General features: G+C 34.0%; 1 protein-coding gene across 5 annotated transcripts in view; it reads left to right on the plus strand.

Moving 5' to 3' along the window:
* LOC145686217 (sushi, von Willebrand factor type A, EGF and pentraxin domain-containing protein 1-like) overlaps nucleotides 1–25,401 on the plus strand; it is a 290,964-nt gene that overhangs the window by 148,655 nt on the left and 116,908 nt on the right. For all 5 annotated transcript variants that reach the window (XM_081759278.1, XM_081759275.1, XM_081759276.1 and 2 more), the window contains exons 12-16: nucleotides 8,023–8,217; nucleotides 11,984–12,075; nucleotides 16,104–16,277; nucleotides 19,728–19,830; nucleotides 21,308–21,520. In XM_081759278.1, coding sequence (XP_081615404.1) covers nucleotides 8,023–8,217; nucleotides 11,984–12,075; nucleotides 16,104–16,277; nucleotides 19,728–19,830; nucleotides 21,308–21,520 — 777 coding nt within the window. The remainder of the gene's footprint in view (nucleotides 1–8,022; nucleotides 8,218–11,983; nucleotides 12,076–16,103; nucleotides 16,278–19,727; nucleotides 19,831–21,307; nucleotides 21,521–25,401) is intronic.

A 25,401-nucleotide genomic window follows, 5' to 3' on the forward strand; every position in this document is an offset into this window, starting at 1 on the left:
TCGCCATGTTGCTTCACAACAACAATTCCTTAATAGTTTGTTTTCAAAATAATCCTTCAACTACATAATATAGGACCAGAACGCTTCTAACGCATCTCACACATATCAGGTATCCAGATTCTTGTACAGTTGGTGCAGATAAAGTAAACAGATTATACTAATATGATATCTCAGCAGTTTTCAACGTAAAATATCAAGCAAAGTAATGATTAGTTCAAGAAATAGATAAGGATTTTTATATTTCAGGAGAGCAAATTTTATAACAATTTGTATATATTCTATTTTAGGCAAGATGATACCATCAGTAGTTTCAGCGGCGAATCTACAGCAACATATCTAAAACATTCATATCTTCATATGTACATTTAGCTCATTGTAGGAACAAATTACTAAATTATAACAGAACACAACAGAGTGCAATTGTCAATTAACCGGGTACTTTCTCATTCTTCATAACCATCATAAAACATTTATCGCGGTCTTGTCTCAGTTCCTGTTCAGTCTCAATCATTCTTTTATTCATCCGCTCTTCCAACTTCTGCCAATGAAGTTCAAAATTCTTATTCTGATCCTCGAATTTCTCTTCCAAATTTTTATTCATACGTGTCATCTGATCCTCAAAATTTTTATTCATACGCGTCATCTCCTTCCACAGTTTTGTCAAAATTGTTTCAGATCCTATATTACTACTTTCACCAACTTCTCCTTCTTCTTCAGAAGCCTCATCCTCCTCTACTATTGATTGATTATCTTTACTGGTACATCGACTACAACACCAAGTGTTTAATAATTCTTCTAACTTGGTTGATTCTACTTTTTCACACGACAGATGAAAATAATTGCGGCAAGTATTGCACACTATACTGTTATCAGTATCCTGTCCAGTTACTTCCACACCGTCACAACACAGATACATTAAATTGTCTCTGCTTTTAGCAGTTTTGTCACCTTTATTCTTCCTTACCATATTATTCAATAATGTTCCGCCTACTTCCGAAGTTCCAAAATCTTCTCAAAACTTGTTTTTTCTCTGGCATCCACTATCCTGAACGCTGATATCTTTTCAGATCATTGTCGTTATATTCTGACTCTGGATCTGCGACCAGTAACGACATGTGTCTTCAAAGTCCGGTAACACGGTCGCCATTCTCTGTAACTGTAAAAATTGATTTTCTAAAAACACTCACTAGTACTTCCCATTTTCTTTCTTCTATAGGAACAACCATTCGTTGCCATAAGAAAACCTTAACTTTTATACAATTTGTATTTCGGACTTCCATTACGAGTAGCACAAGTCAAGCAGGTCCGGATATCAAGCGTGGAAGCAGATTCACAGCATTTAACAACCTTAACCATAACCATAATTATACAGATTCCAAATCTCGGTTCCAAAAATTTAATGTTTATTTTAAATATCAGGATACAAGGGCAATATTACAGCTGTCTGTTTTTTTAACGATCCGGATTATAGGATACATCAGTTTCTTAGCACCCTTTTACTTAATACAGCCAGTACATATATTATTTCAAGGCAACGACGTATTTCCACATGACTGCGAAGTTTTATACACAATGGCTAAGAATACATATAAAACATCCGTAACATCCATCTCGTAGTTTGAACATAAGCTGTAATATTAGCTTTCTAAATTCCGTAAAATCCATATTATTTAATAAAATAATTATTTCATACAAAAACTTAATAATTTAGCATTGGGAATCATCTGGGATATGGAAGTAGGCGGTGCTAAGCTCTTAGCAATTCATATTGTGGTACATTTCAACGATATTCCAAAACACGTCTTACCGTCTATATTTATTTACTGCACAAGAGAATATAAATTTTCAATATTTTATGGCAGTTTGATTAAATAACCTTATAAATTCCTTTGAACCTCAAATTAATTCGATTTTACATTTATTCACTTTCACTGTTTATCTTGTATATCCATCAATCGGTCAATAATTAGAAAAAGATAAAAATGCATATATACAGAATTTAAAGTACTTTCCGCCCAGTGATTCATTTAGTTCCCAGAAAACTATAATTTATCGACTCGTTTTAATGAAATTTTAGTTGAAAATTGATAATAACATTTTAAAATTAGTAACAATAAGCTAAAAATTAAATGAACAAATATTTAGAATGAAATAAAACAATCAATAATTACAATGTCAAGCAAAACAAATAAGATTTGAAACGATCGGTTTTCAGATCGTTACAAAGGTCAAAGGTCACGCAGTTAAAATTTCATGTTTGATGTATTAGCAAGTATGAAACTGTGATGTTCTAAATAAGGATTTGAGATTCCATAGAAAATATGCGTAAAGGTCTTTCCAATTGGTGTGTATGGGCATAGGAAAAAGGTCAACAATGTCATAAAAGGTCAAAGGTCACGCAGTTAAAATGTCATGTTTGATGTGTTAACAAGTATGAAACTGTGACGTTAGAAAGAATAATTGGAGCTCGCATAGAACACATGCAGAAAGGTCCTTCCAAGGGGAGTGCATGGGCTTAGAAAAAGGTTAACAATGTCATAAAGGTCAAAGGTCACGCAGTTAAAACATGATAATTTGTATTAGCAAATATGAAAGTGTGACGTTTGAAAAGTGATTTGATCTGCCATAGAATACATGCATAATTAATGGTCAAAAGTGTCATAAAAGGTCAAAGGTCACGAGATAAGAAGTTTATAGGTCGTATATTGGCAAGTATGAGACGGCAATGTTTGAGAACTAATTTAGTTGGTATGGTATATAAAATTAAGAATATTTTTTGGGCTCTCGGAAATCTTTTCTTTTAAATAACAAGAATACTTAATTTTAGGAAGTCATTATAGAATGCGCACTATTGTGTGCAGGACATTCTAGGGCATAGTGGGTACAGGATTTTCTTTCGTTTAGATTCTAAAAAAAAGATATTATTTGGGTAGCATTTTCCAATGAAAATATCACATGTAAATGCAAATCACTCAGGAGTTCTCCAAAAATAAAAAAAATAAAAATCCTGAGAACAGAGTGTACTACAGATTGTTCGTTATTTCTTTGTATCCATATCAAAAAGGATAATGCATTGAAAATAAACTGTTTCCAAGCAATGCATTGTGCTGTGAAGTTTGAGGGGAGAACAAAGATGTCCCGTATTCTCATGAAAAATAAATAGGGCAGCCTTAATATTTCCTTGATGCTTATCCAGGAAATTGAGAAAATAAAAATAATTCCACTGGAAATAAATTGCTTCCCCATATGTAGGAAGGGACGCACTCTTATCGTTTATTTATACCCTTTTGTGACTGAAGCATAAACACGACCTGTTATGTTTTAAACTCACGTCAAATAATCAGTCTGTTTCGTTCACAAGGGTGGTTTGGTGTTACTAGAATGATAATCTGGTTGGACAGAGACAGTGAGGCAGTGAAGTGTGGAGTTGAGCTTAAAATTAAATGAGTTTCTGAATCTTGAGTGTTTGGGAATATTGTGTGTCTTGTGAGTGTGTACGAAAATAAAAGCTGTTGTATTTCTTATTTTCCCTATACTCATAGGCCTACGTGTTTGGAAGTGTGTGTGTATGTGTGTGTAATTGCGTAAGTCACAGTGGATATTCTAACAAAGGAACAACGTGCCGATTTGCACACAGTTCTTAGTAGGAAGTAGGTTACAAAAACGCGGAGAAAGGCGTTTGCACGGTGGGGTGTGAAAATAAGCAATACCCAAATTCTTCATCTTTGCAAACAGTTTCGGAATAACTGTTTTTAGAAAGGAACATCTATCTCAGCGACAACGAAAGGCAGGACCACCTGTAAGGATCTCTACCGAGGATACTAAACGCAAAGTGGTTCGTTCTGTGCTTAGTTCACCAAGAAAATCAATCCGTTGCTGGAGTGTTGCACCCAACGTTGAAAGAAGTTTGCTGAGTAGGATATTGCGTGTGCTTGAGGTTGAGGCGTACAGTATGAAGATTGTAAATAAATTATATGATGATTATTTTGGTGCCAGAATTTTATTTTGTAACTGGTTGATAGACAAATTAAATGAAAATCCCATATTTTTATTTCAACTTATGTCAGATGAAGCTTTAAAAAAATGGAAGAGTGTCTTCGTCACATGAACGGTTCTTGGGACCCAGTCCACCGGCGGAAAGAATTGAACGCTGTGCAGATCAAAGGGGTATTATGGTGTGGATGGGACTAACAGCAACTGGTGTAATAGGGCCGTTTTTCTTCGAAGGAAACGTTAATAAACTTACATACCAAAATATATTGCGAGAATTTATTTTGCATGAACTTGATCCCTTAAATCTTGATCCACACAATGATATGTGGTTTCAACAGGATGGTGCTCCAGCACATCGTACTAGGGCAACATTGCAAATTTTAAGAGGAAGGTTTGGAAACCGTTTAATAAGTATAGTTTCTGATGTTGAGTGACCAGCTGGAAGTCCTGATCTAACCCCATGCGACTTCTTTCTATGGGGCTTTCTTAAGCAACAAGTTTATAAAACTCCTTCAGTAACACTTGAAGAACTTCGACGATCGATACAGCGTGCCGTTGAACAGATAACTCCAGACACTCTTGAAAAAATCTTCACAAAGACACTTATACACAGCATGAACTTAAGTTTAGCACATCACGGAGATCACGTGGAATAAATTGCAAAGTACTAAAAAGATTTACAGTCCACAAGGACGTCAGTGTTTGTTGTAGAGGTAAGACAATATTTCAAATATTTTTGTGCAATAAATAGCTATTAATATGTTTCAATAAGAAAAAAAAAAACATTTCGAATGCAGTTTTGCAAGGCTAAATAATTAACAAAAGTGGGACTCATACTATGTTCAATTCATTATTTTAAACATCACAGAAACATATTTACCATTGCCTACAGCATCTGAATTACAAAATTAGGCTTCCTCACCTTATAGCAGTATTGACCTTTTCATTATGGTCATGTACACCCCTTGGAAGGACGTTTCTGCATATGTTCCATGGAAGCTGAAATCCGTATTTAAAATGCCATAGTTTTATACTTGCTAACACATCAAACATGAAATTTTAACTGCGTGACCTTTGACCTTTTATGACATTGTTGACCTTTTTGCTATGCCCATACACACCAATTCGAAGGACCTTTTATGCATGTTTTCTGTAGTAGTTCAATGCATTTTTCAAACGTCTCAGTTTCATACTTGCTAACACATCAAACATGAAATTTTACCTGCGTGACCTTTGACCTTTTACGATATTGTTGACCTCACACACACACCAATTCGAAGATCCTTTCTGCATGTGTCCAGTGGAAACTCAAATCCTTATTTCACCATCGCAGTTTCATACTTGTTAACACTTCAAACATGAAATTTTAACTGCGTGACCTTTGACCTTTTATGACATTGTTGACCTTTTTCCTATGCCCATATACACCAATTCGAAGGACCTTTATGCATGTGTTCCATGGTAGCTCAAATCATTTTTCAAACGCCACAGTTTCATAGTTGCTAACACATCAAACATGAAATTTTAACTGCGTGACCTTTGACCTCTTATGATGACCTTTTCCCTATGCCCATACACACTCGTTGGCAGGATCTTTATGCATGTGTTCTATGGCACTTCAAAGCATTATTTCCAATGTCACAGTTTCTTATTTGTTAACACATCAAATATGACTTTTTAACTACGTGACCTTTGACCTCTGGTGATATTGTTGACCTCTTCGTTTTGCTAAAAAGGATGTTCAGTAGATCCTTTGTGCATATGTGTTTTTAACATTATCTTCAACTGAATTAGTTGTGTACAATAAGCTGTTGAAAAGGGAGCTTTTTCTTCATAGGTCACAGATGACCTGCTAGAGGTCACCGGGTCACGATTGCCCAAATTTCTCGTTATTACATTGTTTCGGATCAGAATTTATGTCGATATACCAATTTTTGCTACCGGAGATGGATATTCAAAAAAATGGCATGTGAGACTACTATTTAACATTGAAATCCCATAAGGAAAAAATTGCGTTTTGACCTTTGACCCTGTAACTCCGCAAACAATAATACCCGCGATCTCGTTTTGCTATCAAACAAATCTTTTGACCTTCCTCTAAATTGCCTGCAAATTTCACAGTTCTATCTTTTACCAGTTCTGAGTACTATGAAATTAAAGTTTACACACGAATTATGGGACAGTCTGTATATATATATATATATATATAATTGATTTTTGTACATCTCCCTCTCCCCTGCGTTGCTCCGTCAAAGTGAAATGATAAATAGCATTCTAGGCACGAACCTCATCTACGTTGAAAATTTGATCGAGATTGGTTATTTGGTTCAAAAGTTTTTAAGTTTTATTTATTTTTTATAATTTCCCCTTCTCCCCCTCCCCTAAATTCTACCGTCAAAGTAAAATGATAAAAACACTCCCAGGTCCGAACCTCATCTATGTTGAAAATTTGATCGAGATCGGTCAGGTGGTTCAAGAGATTAAGAGTCACAAACATAGTCACTTTCAATTTTATAACATAGATTACTAATTACCGAAAAGAAACACAAAATCGTTTCTTCGTCTTATTAATTAAGTGTTATTAATTAAGAAAGATGAAAACTTAATCTATGGTCTTTTCCAGTGTTTTCTGGCCATACATTCTATTTCTATGTATGAGTGGCATTTAATCAGCGTATTGACTCCCGATCCAATGATTTCTGTCTTTTATGATATACTAGCAGCGTTCACCCCGCTTCGCTGCGGTCACTTAGATAAACTTTGTTACTTAGATAATTTTTACTTTTTCGCTTTCAAGTGATATGATAAAAACCATAGAAGATTGCAGTAAATCTTAACATTATATCGCCTGTCATTTATGTTAACCCGCCCCGCTTCGCTGCGGTCATCCCGGTGCTGGCATATTGTAAAAGTGTCTGTAAAAATAAGCAAATCAATTAAAAAATTTTAAACAGAAGATTCAAGCTATTTTCCGCTGTATATCGCCTGTCATTTATGTTAACCCGCCGAGTGACACGGTCATGCGGGTTGCATATAAATACGTTTATTTTTACCTATGATGAACTAATAACAAAGGATTTGTACGTTATGGACACTTGAATGGTCAATTATCTCAAGACACTGGTAATTAAAAATTAAAGTGATATGATAAAAACCATCTAGGGTCCAAATCCTAATAACCCCCCAAAAATGAAAGAAATTGGTTCAGCCGTATTAGCGTGATGAGCGGACAAAGGATTTTGTACGTTCTCTTTTATATATATAGATTTCTTAATTTAAACAACTGTCGAATCGCCACCTGATAGATACTACTTCAGCGTCAAAAATGGAATACTTAAACGGAATTTGTACTCAGGATGGGATTCATCAGAAAAGACTGAACTAAATACTAATAAAGAAATTTAAATACAAGAGCCATTTAGACAAGCATTTTTAGGCAAGCAAGCTCTTTTTAGATATTTTTCTGTTTATATATTTGACGGAATCAAGTCTTGCAACTTATATTTGGCTCATTTGTATACCAACTAGAGCTATGTTGTTTTGTACAGATATATGAACCCTATGACAACATAATATTTTTAAATTTTTATCGCTCTAGCTTATAATGTATTGTATAATTAATTAAACCATTACAAATGCATTTGGATTCCGTATATGCTAAAGCAACTTAGCTAATTAAACATTACTTCAATATATGGCTGAGTAGTCATAGATCTACGAACGAACGGAACCACTGCTCTTTCATAGATCTAATAGTTATGTGTAATAGGAAAAAGAGTAATTTTGGTTCTCAACGTTACAACATTTTTCTCATCTTTTAATCTAATTTATTAGTAAAAATAGAGCTAATAAATATTTATTTCACTGTTATTTATTTTGAGTGCTTTTCTGTACTTCTTGTAACTTTAATTTATGAAAATACTAATTTCTGTTTTAGATTAACTTGAAAGAAAATCGTTGAAACATTACTATGAAAAAGATTGATGATAGAAGTTAATTTTAAACATATATTTTATTTATCCTATACAGAACACGAATGTACATTACCTATGGACCCTTTGTATGGTAGTGCTAATTGTTCAGAGAATGGTGATGGTGTGTATTGCACGATGACGTGCAGAGAAGGTTATGCTTTTGCTATTCATCCAGAAGAAGATTATTTCTGTGCTTATGATGGTGTGTGGCAACCAGAGACAAATCCATTTCCAATTCCTGACTGCTCAGGTAAGTAATCTGTGTTCGTTTCGCAGCTATATTTTTACACAAATTGAATCAGTAGTTTTGAAAAGGTCATGAGTAGAGATGCAAAAAAGCCGGCTTTTTTGAATCGATAGTTTTTTCACATAAAAAGCCGGCTTTTTTGGAAAAAAACCGAGAATTTTGGAAATTTTGGCTTTTTTCATTTTCATGATTTTTCTATCCAAATAGCTTTCTTATAGTATATTCTATAGTTAGATAAGATTTCCACGACCTGAATGCCATATTTAGCTCTGTAATTTACCATCAAGATGGATGGAGCACATATTTTACGAATTAAAGCTAACATGAAGAATGTAGTATTTGAGGGCAATTTTAGAGGCTATTTAACTTTATTTTAACTTTTGAGTTATCGACTTTTTTTTCCTTCTCTAGATCATTTTAGTTTGTCATCCGTGTTTCATTTCTAAGAGCTTAGTACTCCAGCTTCTAGCACGAAAGTTAAACTTACGTTTTTCTATATATCCGTCAAAGCATACGTTTTTCAATATGTCCGTCAAACCGTATTTCCACATTTCTGTTATACTGTAGTTGTGCAATGATTTAGCAATAATTTTCCAGATACAACCTTGAATACCAATTTATACAAATAATCAAAGCGGATTTAGAAAAGTACTTTGGGAGGGGTTTCTCTGATTGTTTCGTTTTCTAAAAAGTCCTAATTTTATTTGGGAGTAGCTTGAAGTTTATGAGTACAGGCATAACTAATATTTCGTTTCGTTTATATGTTTAGCAATAATCTTCCGGATACAACCTTGAAGATCATTTTATACTGAGAATCAGTGGCGAATTTAAAAAAGTGTTTTGGGAGGGGTTTTCTTACTACTAATGTTTAGTTTTTCTAAACATTCGTAATTTTTATTTGACGGGAGCTTAAAGTTTATGAGTAAAGGCATAACTAATAGATATTTCGTTCGTTTTAGACATTCCACAACTTTGGAGAACAGGCTTCAGTCCGAAAGACCGATCCTCTAACCTTCGCAAAACCGTCACTGCTGGTAATTAGTAATAATAACGATTTAAAAACAATAAGAAAGGAAGTCGGCCAACTCCTACACTCCTAGTCGGCCAGTACACGCACTATTTCTACATTCTCAGATGGAATGAAGGAAGGCTTTGTCAGAATGGTCGAATGCTGGGTTGAATCCCGGACTTCCCGATAGAAGCGCAAAAGCCAACCACTCAGTCACGTTTGTTGTGCAGTTGCATTTAGCTTAACTTAAATATATTCCGTAGTCTTTTTTTTTTTTGTTTTGTTCCGTAATGATATGTTCAATCCCTCTTGTTAAAAATTCAGAAAACTTGAGGACTGGGTAAACTGTGATGGTGGTCAAGGGCGCCCATGTTGTGGTTTCCAAGGAGGGGCAAGTATAAGCGACGTTTCAAAAATAGTTTCAAATTTTGCTGTAACTAATGTAAAAATCCTATTGGATTTTCAATATTTTGAAGTACATTTTCCTCTGGGGGGGCAAGCGCCCCCTTAACCCCCCTGATGGGCGCCCTTGATGGTGGTTATAAAAAACTTGACTGTAGAATTTCAAGAATATACAGAACCATGTGCAGCCTTTAATTGTATTATACAAATCTAAGTATTTCTCTTATGTTTTATTTTAATTTTATTTTGTTTCAAAAAGAGGGTATGGAATATTTTGAAGTAAAAATACTACATACAATTTTGCTAGTTATTTGTGTATTTTTTGAAAGAAGTTTTTACTCTTAGGGTTGGCTCGTTTACACCAGCTGTTTTTTTTTAAATAACTGGTTTAAACTAAAATAAATTAAAAGAACAAAAATGCGAATCGTGTGAACTTCATAGTGACGTTTCACATGTCAAACCATCTGCATTAGTCTTATTTCCTTTTCACCTTTTAATCAAAGTGTCCCATGTTCAATTCTCGGTCGAACCACAACCCTTCTTTCATGTGTAAACCAAGTACTCTTTCGGGTGTCACTTTAAGCGAAAGTCTTCTCCTTGATAACCTCGGTATTACGTAAGGATGTTAAGCCTAATCATACAAAACGAAACCAAATTATATATTTCTGCATGCCTGTTGTTTTATAAAGAAGCGAAGGTTGCTTAAATATATTGATTAAAATTGGTAAAATTTATCGATTGCCTACTTAGCTTCCAACGTTAGCTTGGATTGGACTTTCAATGATACCTACAGTACATACTAAATTTGTAATTTAATACCTCAGTTTTAGAAAAATAAACACACTGCTGAACAAGACTGCACTTATTTAATATAAAAACACATTTACACGTGACGTTTCGATCTTCTATCCAAGATCCTCATCAGACGTACACTCACGTCTGATGAGGATCTTGGATAGAAGATCGAAACGTCACGTGTAAATGTGTTTTTATATTAAATAAGTGCAGTCTTGTTCAGCAGTGTGTTTATTTTTCTGATTTTATTCGTAAGACGTTGACTATGATTGTGTGTCACTCAGTTTTAGCGTACTGATTATAATACGTTGACCTTTAAATTTTACATGCTAATTAAATTTTACAGGATTTTCCCGTTATTGTTTTACATTTAAAAGAATGACGGGATTTTCCCGATGGCTAGGGCGGGAGTTTCTCAATTTAAGAAATTTACTGACCGGACTTCTTTAAGCTTATGGGACCTCTTCCAGCATAACCCCGTTGTTGAATAATAACACCAAGGTGAAACAAACTTATTTCTGTGAATATGTAATATAAATACATAAAGCAAAATATCTAAATCAAAAAACCTGGTTTAAACCCCAAAAAAGCCTGGTTTAAACTGCCCCCCCAAAACGGGTTTTTGGCATTTTCAGAAACAACCATGGTTCTTGCCAACTCTGCTTACTTTTGTATATAGGAGGTTAAAATGTGTTTATTATATACATTGGTTAATCCTTTGGAATTCATAATGTAAAAATGTTGAAGTAAAATTGTTTAAAATATCTTTTCGAAATTCGTGGTTTACTTTCGAGGTTTTATATTATTATCGGCATCAACCACTAATTAAATGACTTTCTGTGTTATAGAGAAGCGAAACAAAGTCTGCTTTATCGATTTAAAGCAGAATTTTGAAAAAAGCCCAAACTTTCCCAAGCAAAAAAGCAAAGCAGAAAAAACCGAGTTTTTTTCCAAAAAAGCCGGTTTTTTTCCGAGCCCTTGCATCTCAAGTCATGAGTCAGAAAAATAAAGTTAGGGAATTTTTTTTTAAATTAATTTTTTCAAACTCCTATTAGACATGAAATGTTCGACCTTTGTTTGAAAAAGTAGAGTTTTCTTGTTATTGTACGAAATGTACAACTTATTTAGAGCAATTGATAGCAACAAAAAGTGTACTCAATGCGAACACGCTGTTTTTTGTGACTCATGACCTTTTCAAAACGACTGATTCAATTATACTCGGGTTCTTTTTGTGTATTTGTGATATGTGCGAAAATGTACAAATTATACTTTTAGGTTCATATGTTTCTTGTACTATAATGTAATCATAAATTAATATGTAATCTTAATGTAATATTTTTTTTCACGAATTAACATAAGATGGTACTTTGAAGCTTTCTTTCACGAATAGAAGAAGTAAACAGTCAAAAGTAGAAACAGGTCATTCATTCATCTCAAAGAAGGAATTTCATATCCGAGATTTAAAAACCCTGAAATTCTGAGATTAACTAAGAAACAATTTGAAGTGTATGTGAAACATTTTAGAGCTTATCACTTAATGAAAGTTATTTCATTTTCTTTTAGTGACTGCAGTGCCAAATACAATAGAACAAAGTGGAGTTATTTATATGGACAGTGAAGACTCCATTTGTCAGGATCCATTTATTCTTGATCAGGTAACATTAACTTAACAAGTACATGTATAAATAACGATAAACATAAGCCATGTAATGTCACAATTTGATTGATAGCTGAAATTTCATATATAATACATTTTGTTTCCATAACTATTAAAGAATACTTTAAATAAAAATTTTATTAAAACGAAATTTACTTCTTAGGGTTAAAATATTTCGTTCCAATCTACAATGCAAATTCGATTTAAACTGCTTGGAAAGACATCAATCAAATTGTCTTTGATATGCACTAAACAGTTCAGAGATCGCTTGTAACTGCATGATTAGACTTCCTGTGTTAGTTTAGAAGACCAGGGTTAGATGCCGGGGGATGTATACACAATTCAGATTTTAAGTTAAATTATAGTTCACGTCTCATAAGAAGTTAAACTTCAAATAAATGAAGAAACAAAATATTTTTAAAACGCCAATTACACATAACTAACTAACTTGACAATTTTTCATTCATTATAAATAAGAATTAGTTATATGCTAATAAATTTCAAATGTTGGAACTTTTTTGTTTAGTTGAGAATCATGATATATTTCAAAATATGCATTTTTATATTTTAAAAAATCTGTTCCCTTTATCGATATACTTTAGTTGTTTCTTTTTTCAAATGTATTCAAAAACTCAATAAAGTGATGTTAATAAATTCATGCATAATTTCTTTTAATTTTCTCAATATATTTTATCAAGTAACAAGAAAGCAGTAACTAATAGTAGATCAAGATGCCAAGCAAAAGAGGAAGACATCTTATATTAGGAAAACAATCTTCAGTTCGAATTTCATAACTAATTGGTTGCATGTCCGTTAGTGATCGGTAAAGTCAGAATTAAAATAATTTTAACTTTTTGTGTTATATGCCTACATTTTAGTCGAAAATGTTTCTCTGTGATAAAAAAAGAAAGTTGAGGTTAATTTTCACGAGACCAGCGTTTGTCATACTCTTTTTTTTTTTTTTTTTTTTTTTTTGTAATGCTGTTATAAGAAGTGAATTATCTACTAAGAAAGCTTTTAGCACTTCTAAATGTCGTTTTTTCATAAACGTTAATTCTCGTTATACAAATTTTATATGTATTAACCAGTTACTACGCCATAGCTCCTTCCTCGGTCGCTACGCCTTCTCCCCAGGTATGTTGTGGTGTAACATAGATTAAATGACATAAAACTATCCTTTTTGTTGTACATAAAAAGGAAAAGAGAGCTGTTCCCAAAATTTTCCTGCTCATCTGTTTGCTACCCAACAAATCAAATTTGTTTGATGTTTCACTGATATTAACTATTTTCGCTGCTTTTTTTAGTGATATTTATAAATTTCTTCTAATTTGATGCAGCCGTAACTTTTATATCAAAGAGAAAACAGGGCTTGAAACAATTTATGAGAAACAACAATATACAAATAATCGTGTATTACAGTTACTTCTTATGATTATAGAGCATCACATAGAGGTACCGAAAAATATTATACTTTTGCAATCGCTAAAATGTTTCAGCATACGTGCTTTCATTTGCGAAACTTCCAAAAGATAGAATGTGTTGTAAGAGTGTAGATCAATGTGTAAGAGAAAATGGAAAATTTGCAATTTTACATTACCACAATATTTAGAAATGAAGACTTAAAATTGTAGTGTGCAGTATTGTCTGCATTTCATTTTTTAAATGTCTTGAGTAGAGATGCAAAAAAGTTTTCATCCTTAGCTTGGAGATTTCTTCCCCATAAAATAAGTCTTTTTTTTTTAACAAAAAGTCGAAAGTTGTAATTCTTTTGGCTTTTTACGATTTTCTTATTCATGTAGTGGATTCTACAATTGAAAAAATGCCTTTAGAACAACCAGTACTTGTGAGTTCTATATATTTGATTGGCTTTAATTTTGATTTGATTTGTTTTAGCTTTCTTCGTTTGTTTTGATATTCATAGGTGCTGTTTTGATTGCCTGACCACTTTACCAAATACCTTAAACTTACACATCTTATCATGTGTGTTTAACGAGTTATCTAAATCCAAATTGGCAGATAATTAAAAAGTATCATAAACCAAAAAAACAGATACAAAACACTTTTATTTTAGAACACAATGTCGCTTACGTCTTGTTCTTTGCTCGGGAACCATTTTATTGTAAGCTTCTGATATTCTATTATCAAAACCAAATATGAATTCATTTTACAATATTGAAGCCATAAACTGTCATTTTAGACATAATGTTAGACATGATAGAGAAATTTCATTATTCACAAAATTTCTTCGTTTTTTATTGTTAAATCATCAATATATTAGTTTTTTTTAAATATGTAGATATCGTCTTTAACTGTCTCTTTCCTCGAATAATTCTACACCTAGTGGTCACTAAATTGCTACCGCGTACCTAATACTTTGTTGGTTCGCCTTTTGCTCAGCGAGCGGCCTGGACACGGCATGGCATCGATTCTGGTAGTTGCTTACATGTTTCCACAGGGATCTGACACCATATTTCCTGATTGCATACACAATGAGCCCACAGATGTCGGTGCAAGAGTCATGGTGTGAAGAGTTCTTTCCACAACATCCCATAAATGTTCTATAAAATTAAGATCCGGTGAGTTAGGGGGTCAATTCATATGCTGCAGCTCCGTGGAATGTTCCTTAAGCAAGCAAGTACAGTACTGACTTGGTAGCATCGCACATTGTCCTAGAAACTGTCATCTTCGTGTGGGTAGAAGTGTTGCATTGTAGAGTTTAAATGATCCTCTAACACTTGCAGGTACACAACGGATGTCCCGCTGTGGTCCATGCACACCAATGGTCCCAATCCATACCAACAGAATAATCCCCAAACTATACAGCCGCCCCCAGCGCGCCCCATGCACAAGAGGTCCATAGCTTTGTGCTGTTGGCACCACATATGCACACGACCATCTAAAAGGAGGAGCACAAACCGTAATTTATCGGACCGACATTCCCTTTTCCAATCACCCACGGTCCAATTAGCGTATTCTTGTGCCCAACACGATGAAGTCGGCGGTGACGAGTCGTAAGGAGTTGGTCGTCAGCTGTTAAACTTCATGCGTGCCAGCGTACGCAATATAGTTGCGTGGGATATTATGGGTGTTGTGCATTCATCATTGTATTGATCATGTAATTCCCAGACACTGATGGTTTGTTTGGCTGTCACGAGCTGTTTGACACGACGCTCGCCCCACGTTTTGAACTTCCGTTCTCCCCTGCACTCCCCTCTCTTGTAGATCGTTACCCCATTTTTTCACAGGAACGGGCGCATCCGACAAGTGTTGCTGTGTGGGCTATTGACGCACCTATTGCTCGGGTACCCACAATCATACCCTATTGGAATGCGGATGAATCCCGCCCACATCTTATTATAACAATGTGCTGTCTGTCAACGTGTAGCCTCGAGTGTGTTCTTTCTCTGCAATACTGCCAGTCGAGGTGGTCATATGATCAGCATGGCTGCTGGCCACACTTTCTTGTGTGAAGGAGTGGTCGCAATTCAGTGAGCGCCCAGTGTATGTGAAATGTGTCTTGAGCTCCTAAAACATATTATAATTGAAGTTTTAGTTTATGCTTAATTGTAAATGATAAGTTATTCTATGAAGTCTAAATATAACATTTCCAAAACATTATTACTAGTACTATTAAATTTTTGACTAGAACATTTTTGTCATTGAACATCATTCTATTAGGTCTACAAGCAATCTGTTGGAATTAGAATAACCACTGTATCCACTGAACTGCCCTTTTTTCTATCGAATGACCGATTTTCTTCGACTTCTGAATTTTTCGTGCTTTCTCTTTAGAATACAGTACTCATTTTTTTTCATGTTTCAATAGAAAACGAAAGCCTGAACGTATGTTATTTCTTCATTAATATATTCGAAAAAACTCAAAATTTCCCAGAAAAAAGTCCTTACATCTCTAGTTGTAAGAGTTTAGTTTATTTTTAGCTCGTTTAACAATAAATAAAAAGTAGATATTTGAAACTTTGAATGTATTAGCATAATTTAGTGACGTATCGAAGTTCCTTGTTTCAGGTGAAAAATCATGTAAAGAAGAAACTAGAAGAAAATTTTCCTGAAGTGTGTGGAGAGAATTTAACTTGTAATATAAAAGATATGGAAACTGCGTGCGAAATTTTGTTATCTGTTATTGAAGAAGAATTCAACACAGTATTAGGAACAAGAAAGAAAAGAAATGTTGAAACTAATGTAAGTCAAAAATTACTTTATCAAGTTATTAGCTATGAAATTGAATTAACTTAATTTGTATTGTGCATATGTGACTTTATTTTGTACTGATAACGAAGGAAATAAAACATCAATATATACACATTAAAGATAGGCTAAGGCTAGGTAACATAAATTTGAAATAGGTTTGATCCTCACTTAGACGACTATACTCAATAATACACTGTTTTTATACTGTTTTTACCAAACAACCACTTTAAATAAGGATATTGCACATTTATTTTCCCCATTTTTTTAATGCACAAAAGGTGTTATAACTTTTTGCTTCATATAGGGGATATGGAGAATATTTGTCTCATGATATTGATCATCGTGACTTAATATAACATCCCGGAGGGTTATAGAAATGTTCCAGTTGTAATATTACCAAATTAACGCTGAGTAAATTTAAATTCCTTTTTCTTTCCCATGTTTCAAAACTAATATTGAAATACTTTTTCTAGAATTTTGATTCAAATATTATATTGATATACGTTGTTGTCTGAACTCTCAAGAAAGTATATAAAACACTTAACGTAAGTATTTCTAATAGTATTTGTCTTTCTGTGTTTACCTAATGAATGGTTTAACAAGGAAATATAATTAAAGGAACAGTTCGAGTTAAAAACAAGTTTGATGCAATAGAAAGAGAAACAAAAAATAAGAGACCCGTATTTTTTTTATATTTTGATAGGCCGTCTCGTTCAGCTTCTACAGGCATTTGTTTTTGATAAGTCGTAGATGGTGACGTCATGGGTGGGATACGCGAGAAACTCAATGTGAGTCAGCAACCACTCCCTTGTACGCAACTGATAACGAAATGAAACTTTAAGTTTTACGTCCCACGGGTATGCCGGTTAGGCTAAAGGAGACGGTGATGATGAGAGATGAGTGAAATGGTGGAATGAAGAAAGTGGGAGGAAACGGGAGAACCCCGAGAAACCCACGAGCACGGTGTTTGTCCACCACAAAGTCCACACAGCGCGAGCTGGGATCGAACCAGGGTAATAGTGCATTGGATTTAATAGATTGTGTTTTGGATTTCTTAGCAGTCTTTCTCTGTGTTCAATTCTTGAAGGAAGTTTTTGTTAGTTGTTTTTCCTATAGCATTAGTGTAAAAAAGAGTAGAGAGAGAGAGAGAGAGAGAGAGAGGGAGAGAGAGAGAGAGCAGTAATTACGTTTGTTGTGCGGAACAGTGTTTCTTCCAGACAAGTTTTTAGGGTGGCACTGTCTCCCGGAGTTCTGAGAGATTCCCCCGGAGGAGACCAAAATAATACGTCTATAATGTAATAAATATAATAGTACTGTGTAAAAATAATGTGCCTCTTCGAATACTAAGTGTCCCTCCCCCCACGGATTTTTTCCCGAAAGAAATACTAGTGTGAAGTAGAAAACACGTGTTAGTACAGCGCGTGCTGTGTCTGTGAAGTGAAGTAGAAATGCCTAACACCTGCTGTGTTTTCGGTTGTAATTCTTGTGCAATTGAAGCTGAGGACGTAAAGTATCTTTTCTTACGTTTCTAAGTCGTGGGAAATCACCAGATCGATATAAATTATGGCCCAAGAAAATCAATGGGAAAAAATGTACCAAATAAAATCACTCGTGTTCCAAACATCTTGAAGAGCCTGCCTTCGAGAAGTCAAATTAATGCCAGTGGCGGATCTAGGCTGGGGCCAGGGGCTTAGGCCCCCAGTTTTTGAGTGACAAAATTGATTTAAGCTATTATTTAGATATTTTTGAAAGTTTTTAGTAAACATGATATATATATCATAGTCTGGGTTCTGACTCACCCCCCTGAGTTTTTACCGTTTAGATCCACTTCTGGCTAATGCCAGAAGAATTATTTACACGCAAACTGAGAAAGAATGCTGTTCCAAGTATATTATTGAAAGGTTTAAAATCCGAGCCATTGAACAAGCACCGATCTATGTCCAGTTACCAACGTACAAATATCGTACAAGACGCAATTGACGGTTGTAGTCAAGACGAGGCATTAGAGGGTAATAGAGACGATGTCACTCATGATTCTGAAGATACTGCTTAAGAAATGAGCTATACAATGTGAATTAGGGAGTGAAATATACTTGCTTGCAGAAGGAATCAGTGACGATGACTGTTCCTCAAGACATTGATCCATCGTTTAATTTCTCTGTATCATGTGACAATGATGATGGAGCGGGTGATGAGAGTTGTTCCGCGGACAGCTATGAGAATAAAAGAAATTTAACCGGTGAAGTGTTTTTCGTATTCTGGCAAACTTTACAGATGTTATTTCATTTTTGCCTCATATGTTGCGCTCCTGTACATACCTTGAAGCACAAAATTATAGGGTCAGCGTTAAAAATGGCAACAAAACGTGAAAATGAACATACTTATGTTTGAGAATCGGAAGAATGATTAAAGAAAAGGTACTTAGGTGTTGCAGCAATCTCATCCGCCATCTATTTACATATTGGTTTCGATTTTTTTTTTTTTTTTTTTTTTGAAACGCTGAACTCATGCTTTATAGGATACGTTTTATAATATTATAAAAACGTTTGTACAGCCCACCATCAGATATCATTTTCTACATGCAGATGATATTTGTAAGCCTTTGCAATCAGTTCTGGAAAAGGAAACCGCACTTAGAACGTGCCACCGCACCTCTCACAAACGAAATGCTTGGCACTGTGTAGTAAGTAAGCCTGCTCTCGCTCCTTGCCCACCTGTGACGTCATCACAAAATCTTTCTTCCTCTGTTACTCGCTAACGACTGAACGTATCGCGATCAAACAAACACCATGCCTTTTTAGAATTTTCAACTCTACAAATGGAAATAAATTGTAAAAAATGCATTTCTAAGTCGAACTGCTCCTTTAATTTTAAAAACTACGGTTTTGAAGACAAAAGTTTTTAAAAAATCTTGCAAATTTTGTTTTCTATGAAAATGTTTTCTATTTCATGTTGTTCTTGCCAGAATGTATACTGAACATATTTAAGAGTACGCTTTTAACGCATTTTAAACTTATATGAAACTTCTTACTTATTACTGCATTTCTAATAGTTTACGTGAGGATTGTTATTTTTTAATTAATTATAAACTTAAGAATTAGATATGTTTCTTCTATTTTAGTGCATCAATATTTTACCCAGCATTGAACCTATTTGTTTAGAAATACCCAATGTACTGAGATAAATATTTAGATATGCGAACAACAAAAATGTCCAGTTCTTCAAATTAAAATTACGAAATTTATGTGTCTTATTAAGTTTATATTCCGTAGTTATACTCTGCAGGATATTGAAGACTGGAATAAATTACACGATATGGTTGTTATCATTATTTTCTATTAATATCTGTGTGACAAGGGGATACTTTATTTCGTTTATCATCTTAATTTTTTTGTGTTAATGGAGATGATTCTGATATGCCCTTTTCTTCTTGCGCTTTAGGGTAATGAATCACAATTTTCAACATACAGTCCAAAGCACTCCGATGCAGCAATACTCTCTTCTTCCGGAAAAGCTACTATTGAAATTCGATTTGTTATGATAGGTAAGTAGAAATTCACTAAATAGTGTGTGCAATAATATCAAGAAATTATTAGCTTTTACTACATGTATTGTTTCTTTGGTGTTGTCCTGAAACTTACCTTGGTTGCATAATACTAACGTAACCTAAGTGTAAGAATATATCAAGGTGATTTTGACGTATTACACTGTTTCCGATTTAACTATCTTTATTAAAGATAAAAGTATAAAGTATACTTCGTTAATTACTACAAATACTTGATTTTGATTTATAATTGACCTCAGGTTTTTATATTTAAGAAATTTCAATATTTTAAGAAGAAAGTTCACTTTAAATAAAGAAGTTCATAAAACAGTAACGTACTATATTTGGCTTTATTTGACGCAAAAATACTAAATATTTTTACACACAAAGGATTATGGGTGTATAATATATAACTTGACAACTTTGAAAGAACTTCTTTTCTATTATATACATTAGAATTATCTAGTTTTTCTACATAGTATTTTTATTTCCTTTGTTATATTAAGAAGTTTTAAAGACTGAAGTAAACGCATGTGACAGACCAATTGCATATTATGTAATTGGTAATGTTGTAATGATTAAAATTCATTTTAGTACGTATATATAAGAGCATACTGTAAAACTCTGTCCCATGTAGGTTGTAGGTAGAGCGTTAATAAAAAGAGCGTCAAGAATCGACTCCCATTCCCGACTTTTATTATAAAATTCCGCTATAAACAGTATTTTACAAAAATACTATAAAGATAATTCCTCTAAGTTTGCAAAGTTAGATATAGGTAGTGTTTGACCGCAAGGTTCCAAACAGGATCTCCACAGAGCCTCGTAGGAGGCTAAGCAGAGTGGTGTTAGGGATCCCAATGCTCCCTGGCAAGCAGAGGGTTGGTTAGATGACCACAGAGCCCCGTAGCAGGCTAAGCGCCTGAGGTTAGGATTCCCGACAGAGCCCCGTAGCAGGCAAGGCCAGGAGAAAGGAAAAGCCAAGAGTCCCTTGCAGACTAGAGGCTTGGGGTTAGGGTACTCCTAATGTTCCGTTGCAAACAGAAGGAGGGACACCAGAGAACTGGTACAGGTCCGCTGTTGGCCATCAAATTTATAGGGGTCTTCGAACGGCGGTGACGCTGCTGCTTCGTTGTCGTGGTCTGCTTCGTGGGAGGAGCCAGAAGTCCGTCGCCTGCAGGTGATAGTGGATCCATCTGGTGTGTAAAATCCTCTTGTAAACCCAAGTAGTGGTGTTTGTAAACATAAGCGTGGAGTATACAACACCACGTAGGACATTACGATATGAAGATAATGCAAATATAAGTATATTAAAATATTTTCTTCTCAAAGACAATGGGGCCTAATACTAGTTAAATTGTGTTAATGAATATTTGCCTTAAATTTACTTGCGTATTTTTTTCTTACTACTGCTTTCATAAAAGCTTCGTATATTATCAGTTTTTTAATCTCAAGGACTTTTGTTTGTTTTAACGATCAGGACAGCTTTCATCTGAAGTTATGGACAATCCCAAGGATGTTCTGATAAGCGGGATGGAAACAATGCGATACTCGCTGGAGGAAAAGATTGCTCATGGTGATTTTGTAATTACAATTGGAAACAAAAATTTTAGCGCTGAGAAACTAGTGTTTAGCAAAGAAATACCTGAGTTTGTTTGTGAGCCTGGCAGTGTGCTTCAGGGTGAAAGGTGTGGTAAGTTTATAACGATTATTTTGCATACTATACTCATTAATTAACTTTCTTGATTTTATTTAATTCAGTATTTATTGAGAAAATGAAGATTTGATTGTATGCAAAATTTACTTATTATCACATTTACTTCAAAGTGTCCCAAAATTCTTGAATTATAATGAAGCTGGATATTCAGTCTGTTTTTAATACAACTTGCATTAGGCTCATTATCCCACTGTGGGAAAATATCGTGATCATTAGGTTGTAAAAGCATTGGCACGTTTAGGGGGAAGTGTTGAGTGGTCTCTGCGAAACTGAAATTTGTCATGGTTTAATTTTCATTGTTAAAGACAATTAAAAGTCATGGTTTACACCTAGAAAATAGTAAATCTGCAGCAGACAGTATGGTATCTAGAATGAGATACGTTTGTTATTACGTTGATCCTATTATCATCAATCGAGTGTTAATCGAATCACTGTGTGTTATGAATAAGAGACATAATTTCAAAAATGTTCCTATAGAGAAAAAGCTCTTTCTAATTTCAGACTTTGAGAACACTTAATATGAATTTTTATTTTCAATTACGTTATTTAAAATTATAGTGTTTTATAAAACTAGTTTAAATAATGTGTAACATTATCTTTTGGCTTAATATTATTTTATAAGATGTTTCTGTCACATTCTATATACTCCATATCGTGTTGTTTATTAAATAATAAAATAGAAAATATTAATGTGTTTTTATTATTGCAATTTCTAAAGAACAATATATATATAAATAAAACATTTTTGAACCTATATTTACGTGTCTATATGTCCTATACTAGACGTGTGGGGATTTATTTTCAATATTTTAGTCATATTTTGTTGTGAACCACATTTTCCAAAATATCAACTTATTATTTCTTAAACAACAAAATTATTTACTTCTATTGTCAATTACATTTCTTACTTACCAAAATTTAATATAAATAGGTTAAAACCATAAAGGTTTAAGGTTAGTTGGATTAAGATTAGGAATTAGATTTCATAGGTATCTATGGCCATGTTAGCCCGTCACATATGAATGATGACGTGTCTCGGCGATCACACTATCGAAGTAAAGCGAAGGAACAAAGGATTGGGGAAGGAAGGAAGCGGTCTGGGACCTATAAGTTAGGTACCACCTCGGCATTTGCCTGATGTGAATGAGGAATACCCAGGAAAATATCTCATTCAGGGTGGCTGGCCTGAAAAAAACGTTTTACACTTTTTCGACCGTGTGCTCCCACCGGGAATCGAACCCGGAACCGCTCGCACCGAAGGCGAGAGTTAGCGACTACGCTACGCGAGGCCACTTTGCGTAATTTTATAGTATTGTACTATAAAATAATCGATGCCTATTAGGTGTACTTTATTTTTGAGCAATTTCTTTGTCAGAGCATGTGAGGTAGTAAGTGATTTGAATTGACATTTCTTGACAATAAAGAAATGCTAATATTTCACTAAATAGTACTATTTAAATCCTATACATTTTTTAAATCTTAGAAAATCACACACATCAATTCTAACATCGTCCTTTAATCTTTGCAAAGCACATGACACATTACTAGTTCATAGTGCTGCTCTTCAGCGTTCTTAAAGGTTTGTATTTCGTTCCTACTTATATATTGAAAATGCAAAGAAAACATATACTTCCATATCGTTCTAGTCAGTGGCGAAGCGTGCTCCTTCGCCAGGTGTAAGTCGTAAGGTTATTTCGTATTACCGTCCTCACTTCCTAGTTCAAACGCATTAGAATTAATTCAGTTACTGTTAGCAGGTATGTTGAAACTTCAATCCATTTTTTGTTAATAATAAACTGTGGATCTACATAATTATTGGTAGTTTCCCTTTATATATAACTAGATTTACTTTTCTTTGTTAAAGCATATTCGATAAGGCGTCTATCTATCAACCGGACGGTCCAAGAGGGGGATTTATTCTAACATGATAGTCTCTCTTCGCAATATGATTCATGGTTTCATCCAGCTCTGTCAAGTTCGTGCTGCTGTAGTATGGCCGGAGCGTGGTGATGACATTCCATTACTTGTATCTTGAATGTTATGGAAATGCATTGTCTTATTTTATGACTGCCCATGCGTTGCATTGGCGGTTCTGAAATATAGACATAAAGGAAGGTTATATTTACTTTCCCTGTGTTATTGCATTTTATTTACAAATTTCTTTCCTGAAAATGCGGATAATAAATGAGTTCAAAATAATGAATGTTAAATCAAAAAAATCTCGATTTATTTAACGAAAAATATTGTAATAAATATACTTTACTGATAAAAATGATTCTAATATGTCAAAAGATATCAACACAATCAGTTCTCCATGCTCAGCACGCACACCTTTGTTATACGTGATCAAGGCTTCAGTTCCTGATGGAAAAACATTGAATGCTTTACAGTGCTCAAATGGTGATAAGGGACGCTAACTTCAACAAACAAGTCACCAACAATATTCAAAATAATGTTTCTTCTGATATGAAGAATCCATCTTACTGTTTGTAACTGAGATCTAAAGATCTTGATTTTACAGCAAACAATTCAATCACTTTGTCATAGAAGTTCAGTTGATGTTTCATAACGCATAGACGTTTCTTTTCAATAGAAAGTACTGCAAGTGTAGATCCCGGATGTTCCTTTGGTATGTTATTATCCCTTTTAAAGCAGATAGTGATCTTCTAATGATGGAATGGGTACTGGGAATTGTAATTATTAAGTTGGCTAGAATAGTCATTTGCGGAAGTGTGTCGGTCGTAAAATCTCAACTAATATAAATATTTAAATATCTCTGACACTTTCCTGTATGAAGTCTTCATCGAAGAAAATAATAAAATTGCCTAAATAAGTTTCTCAAACCAGGAAATGAAACAATGAGGACGACAAGTGTGCAAACCTTTTGGCTCAAGTGGTTAATAAAGCAAAGTTTAACAAAATCAGAAAACTATTCCTTTATTTTTACTTGATATGTGTCAATGATTTCGTAGTAAAGTCTTGTGTAAGAATTTTTCTTAACTTCAAAATACATGTGCCGCGGTTGCTTAGTGGTAGAGCGTTCACCTATGGTGCATGGGGTCGCGGGTTCAAACATTGCTCCTGACAAGTAAACTTTGTGGTAGACAAACACCGTGTGCGTGGGTTTTCTCGGGGTTCTCCCGTTTCCTCCCACTTTCTTCATTCCACCATTTTATTCATTACTCATCATCACCGTCTCCTTTAGCCTAGCCGGCATAACCGTGGGACGTAAAACTCAAAAATTTAATTTCATTTCAAAATACATGTTGAAATTATATTTTTCTACGGTAGTAGAAAGGTTGATGATAAGTGTTTTCATTCATATATTTCGTACCATGTAATCAAGTTGTATCAAAATTATCTCTTTTTTATTAAAATAATAATAAAAAACTTCGATTTTCCTTTAACAGTACTCTGGAAAATATTTTCTTTTGTAATTCCTAAAAATTAGTGTTCCCCCACTTGAAGATTTTAAAAGCATATTTCGTTAAGGGATTTTCCGTGAAGTCATACTGAAGTCACTAAATAATAATAATAATAATAATAATAATAATAATAATAATAATAATAATAATAATAATAATAATAATAATAATAATAATAATAATAATAATAATAATGACAAGTTTATTGTGTTTGTGTTTCTTTGTATTATTTCTATATTGAACGTTTAATGAAAAATTTATTCGAGAACCTTAGAAACCTTTTTAATGCCACTTCGGAAGCTGTTCGATTTTGCAATAGTTTATGGACTCTCTCAACATCATCTTAAATTTTTGTAGTCGCTAAATTAAGTCTTACTCTAGACAGAAGAAGACTTTTTACACGAAAAAAGAAGCCATCCTCAACAGTATAGT

Source organism: Thermobia domestica, chromosome 5 (genome assembly GCF_964235325.1).
Source record: "Thermobia domestica chromosome 5, izTheDome1.hap1.1, whole genome shotgun sequence".
In the NCBI taxonomy this organism is placed as follows: domain Eukaryota; kingdom Metazoa; phylum Arthropoda; class Insecta; order Zygentoma; family Lepismatidae; genus Thermobia; species Thermobia domestica.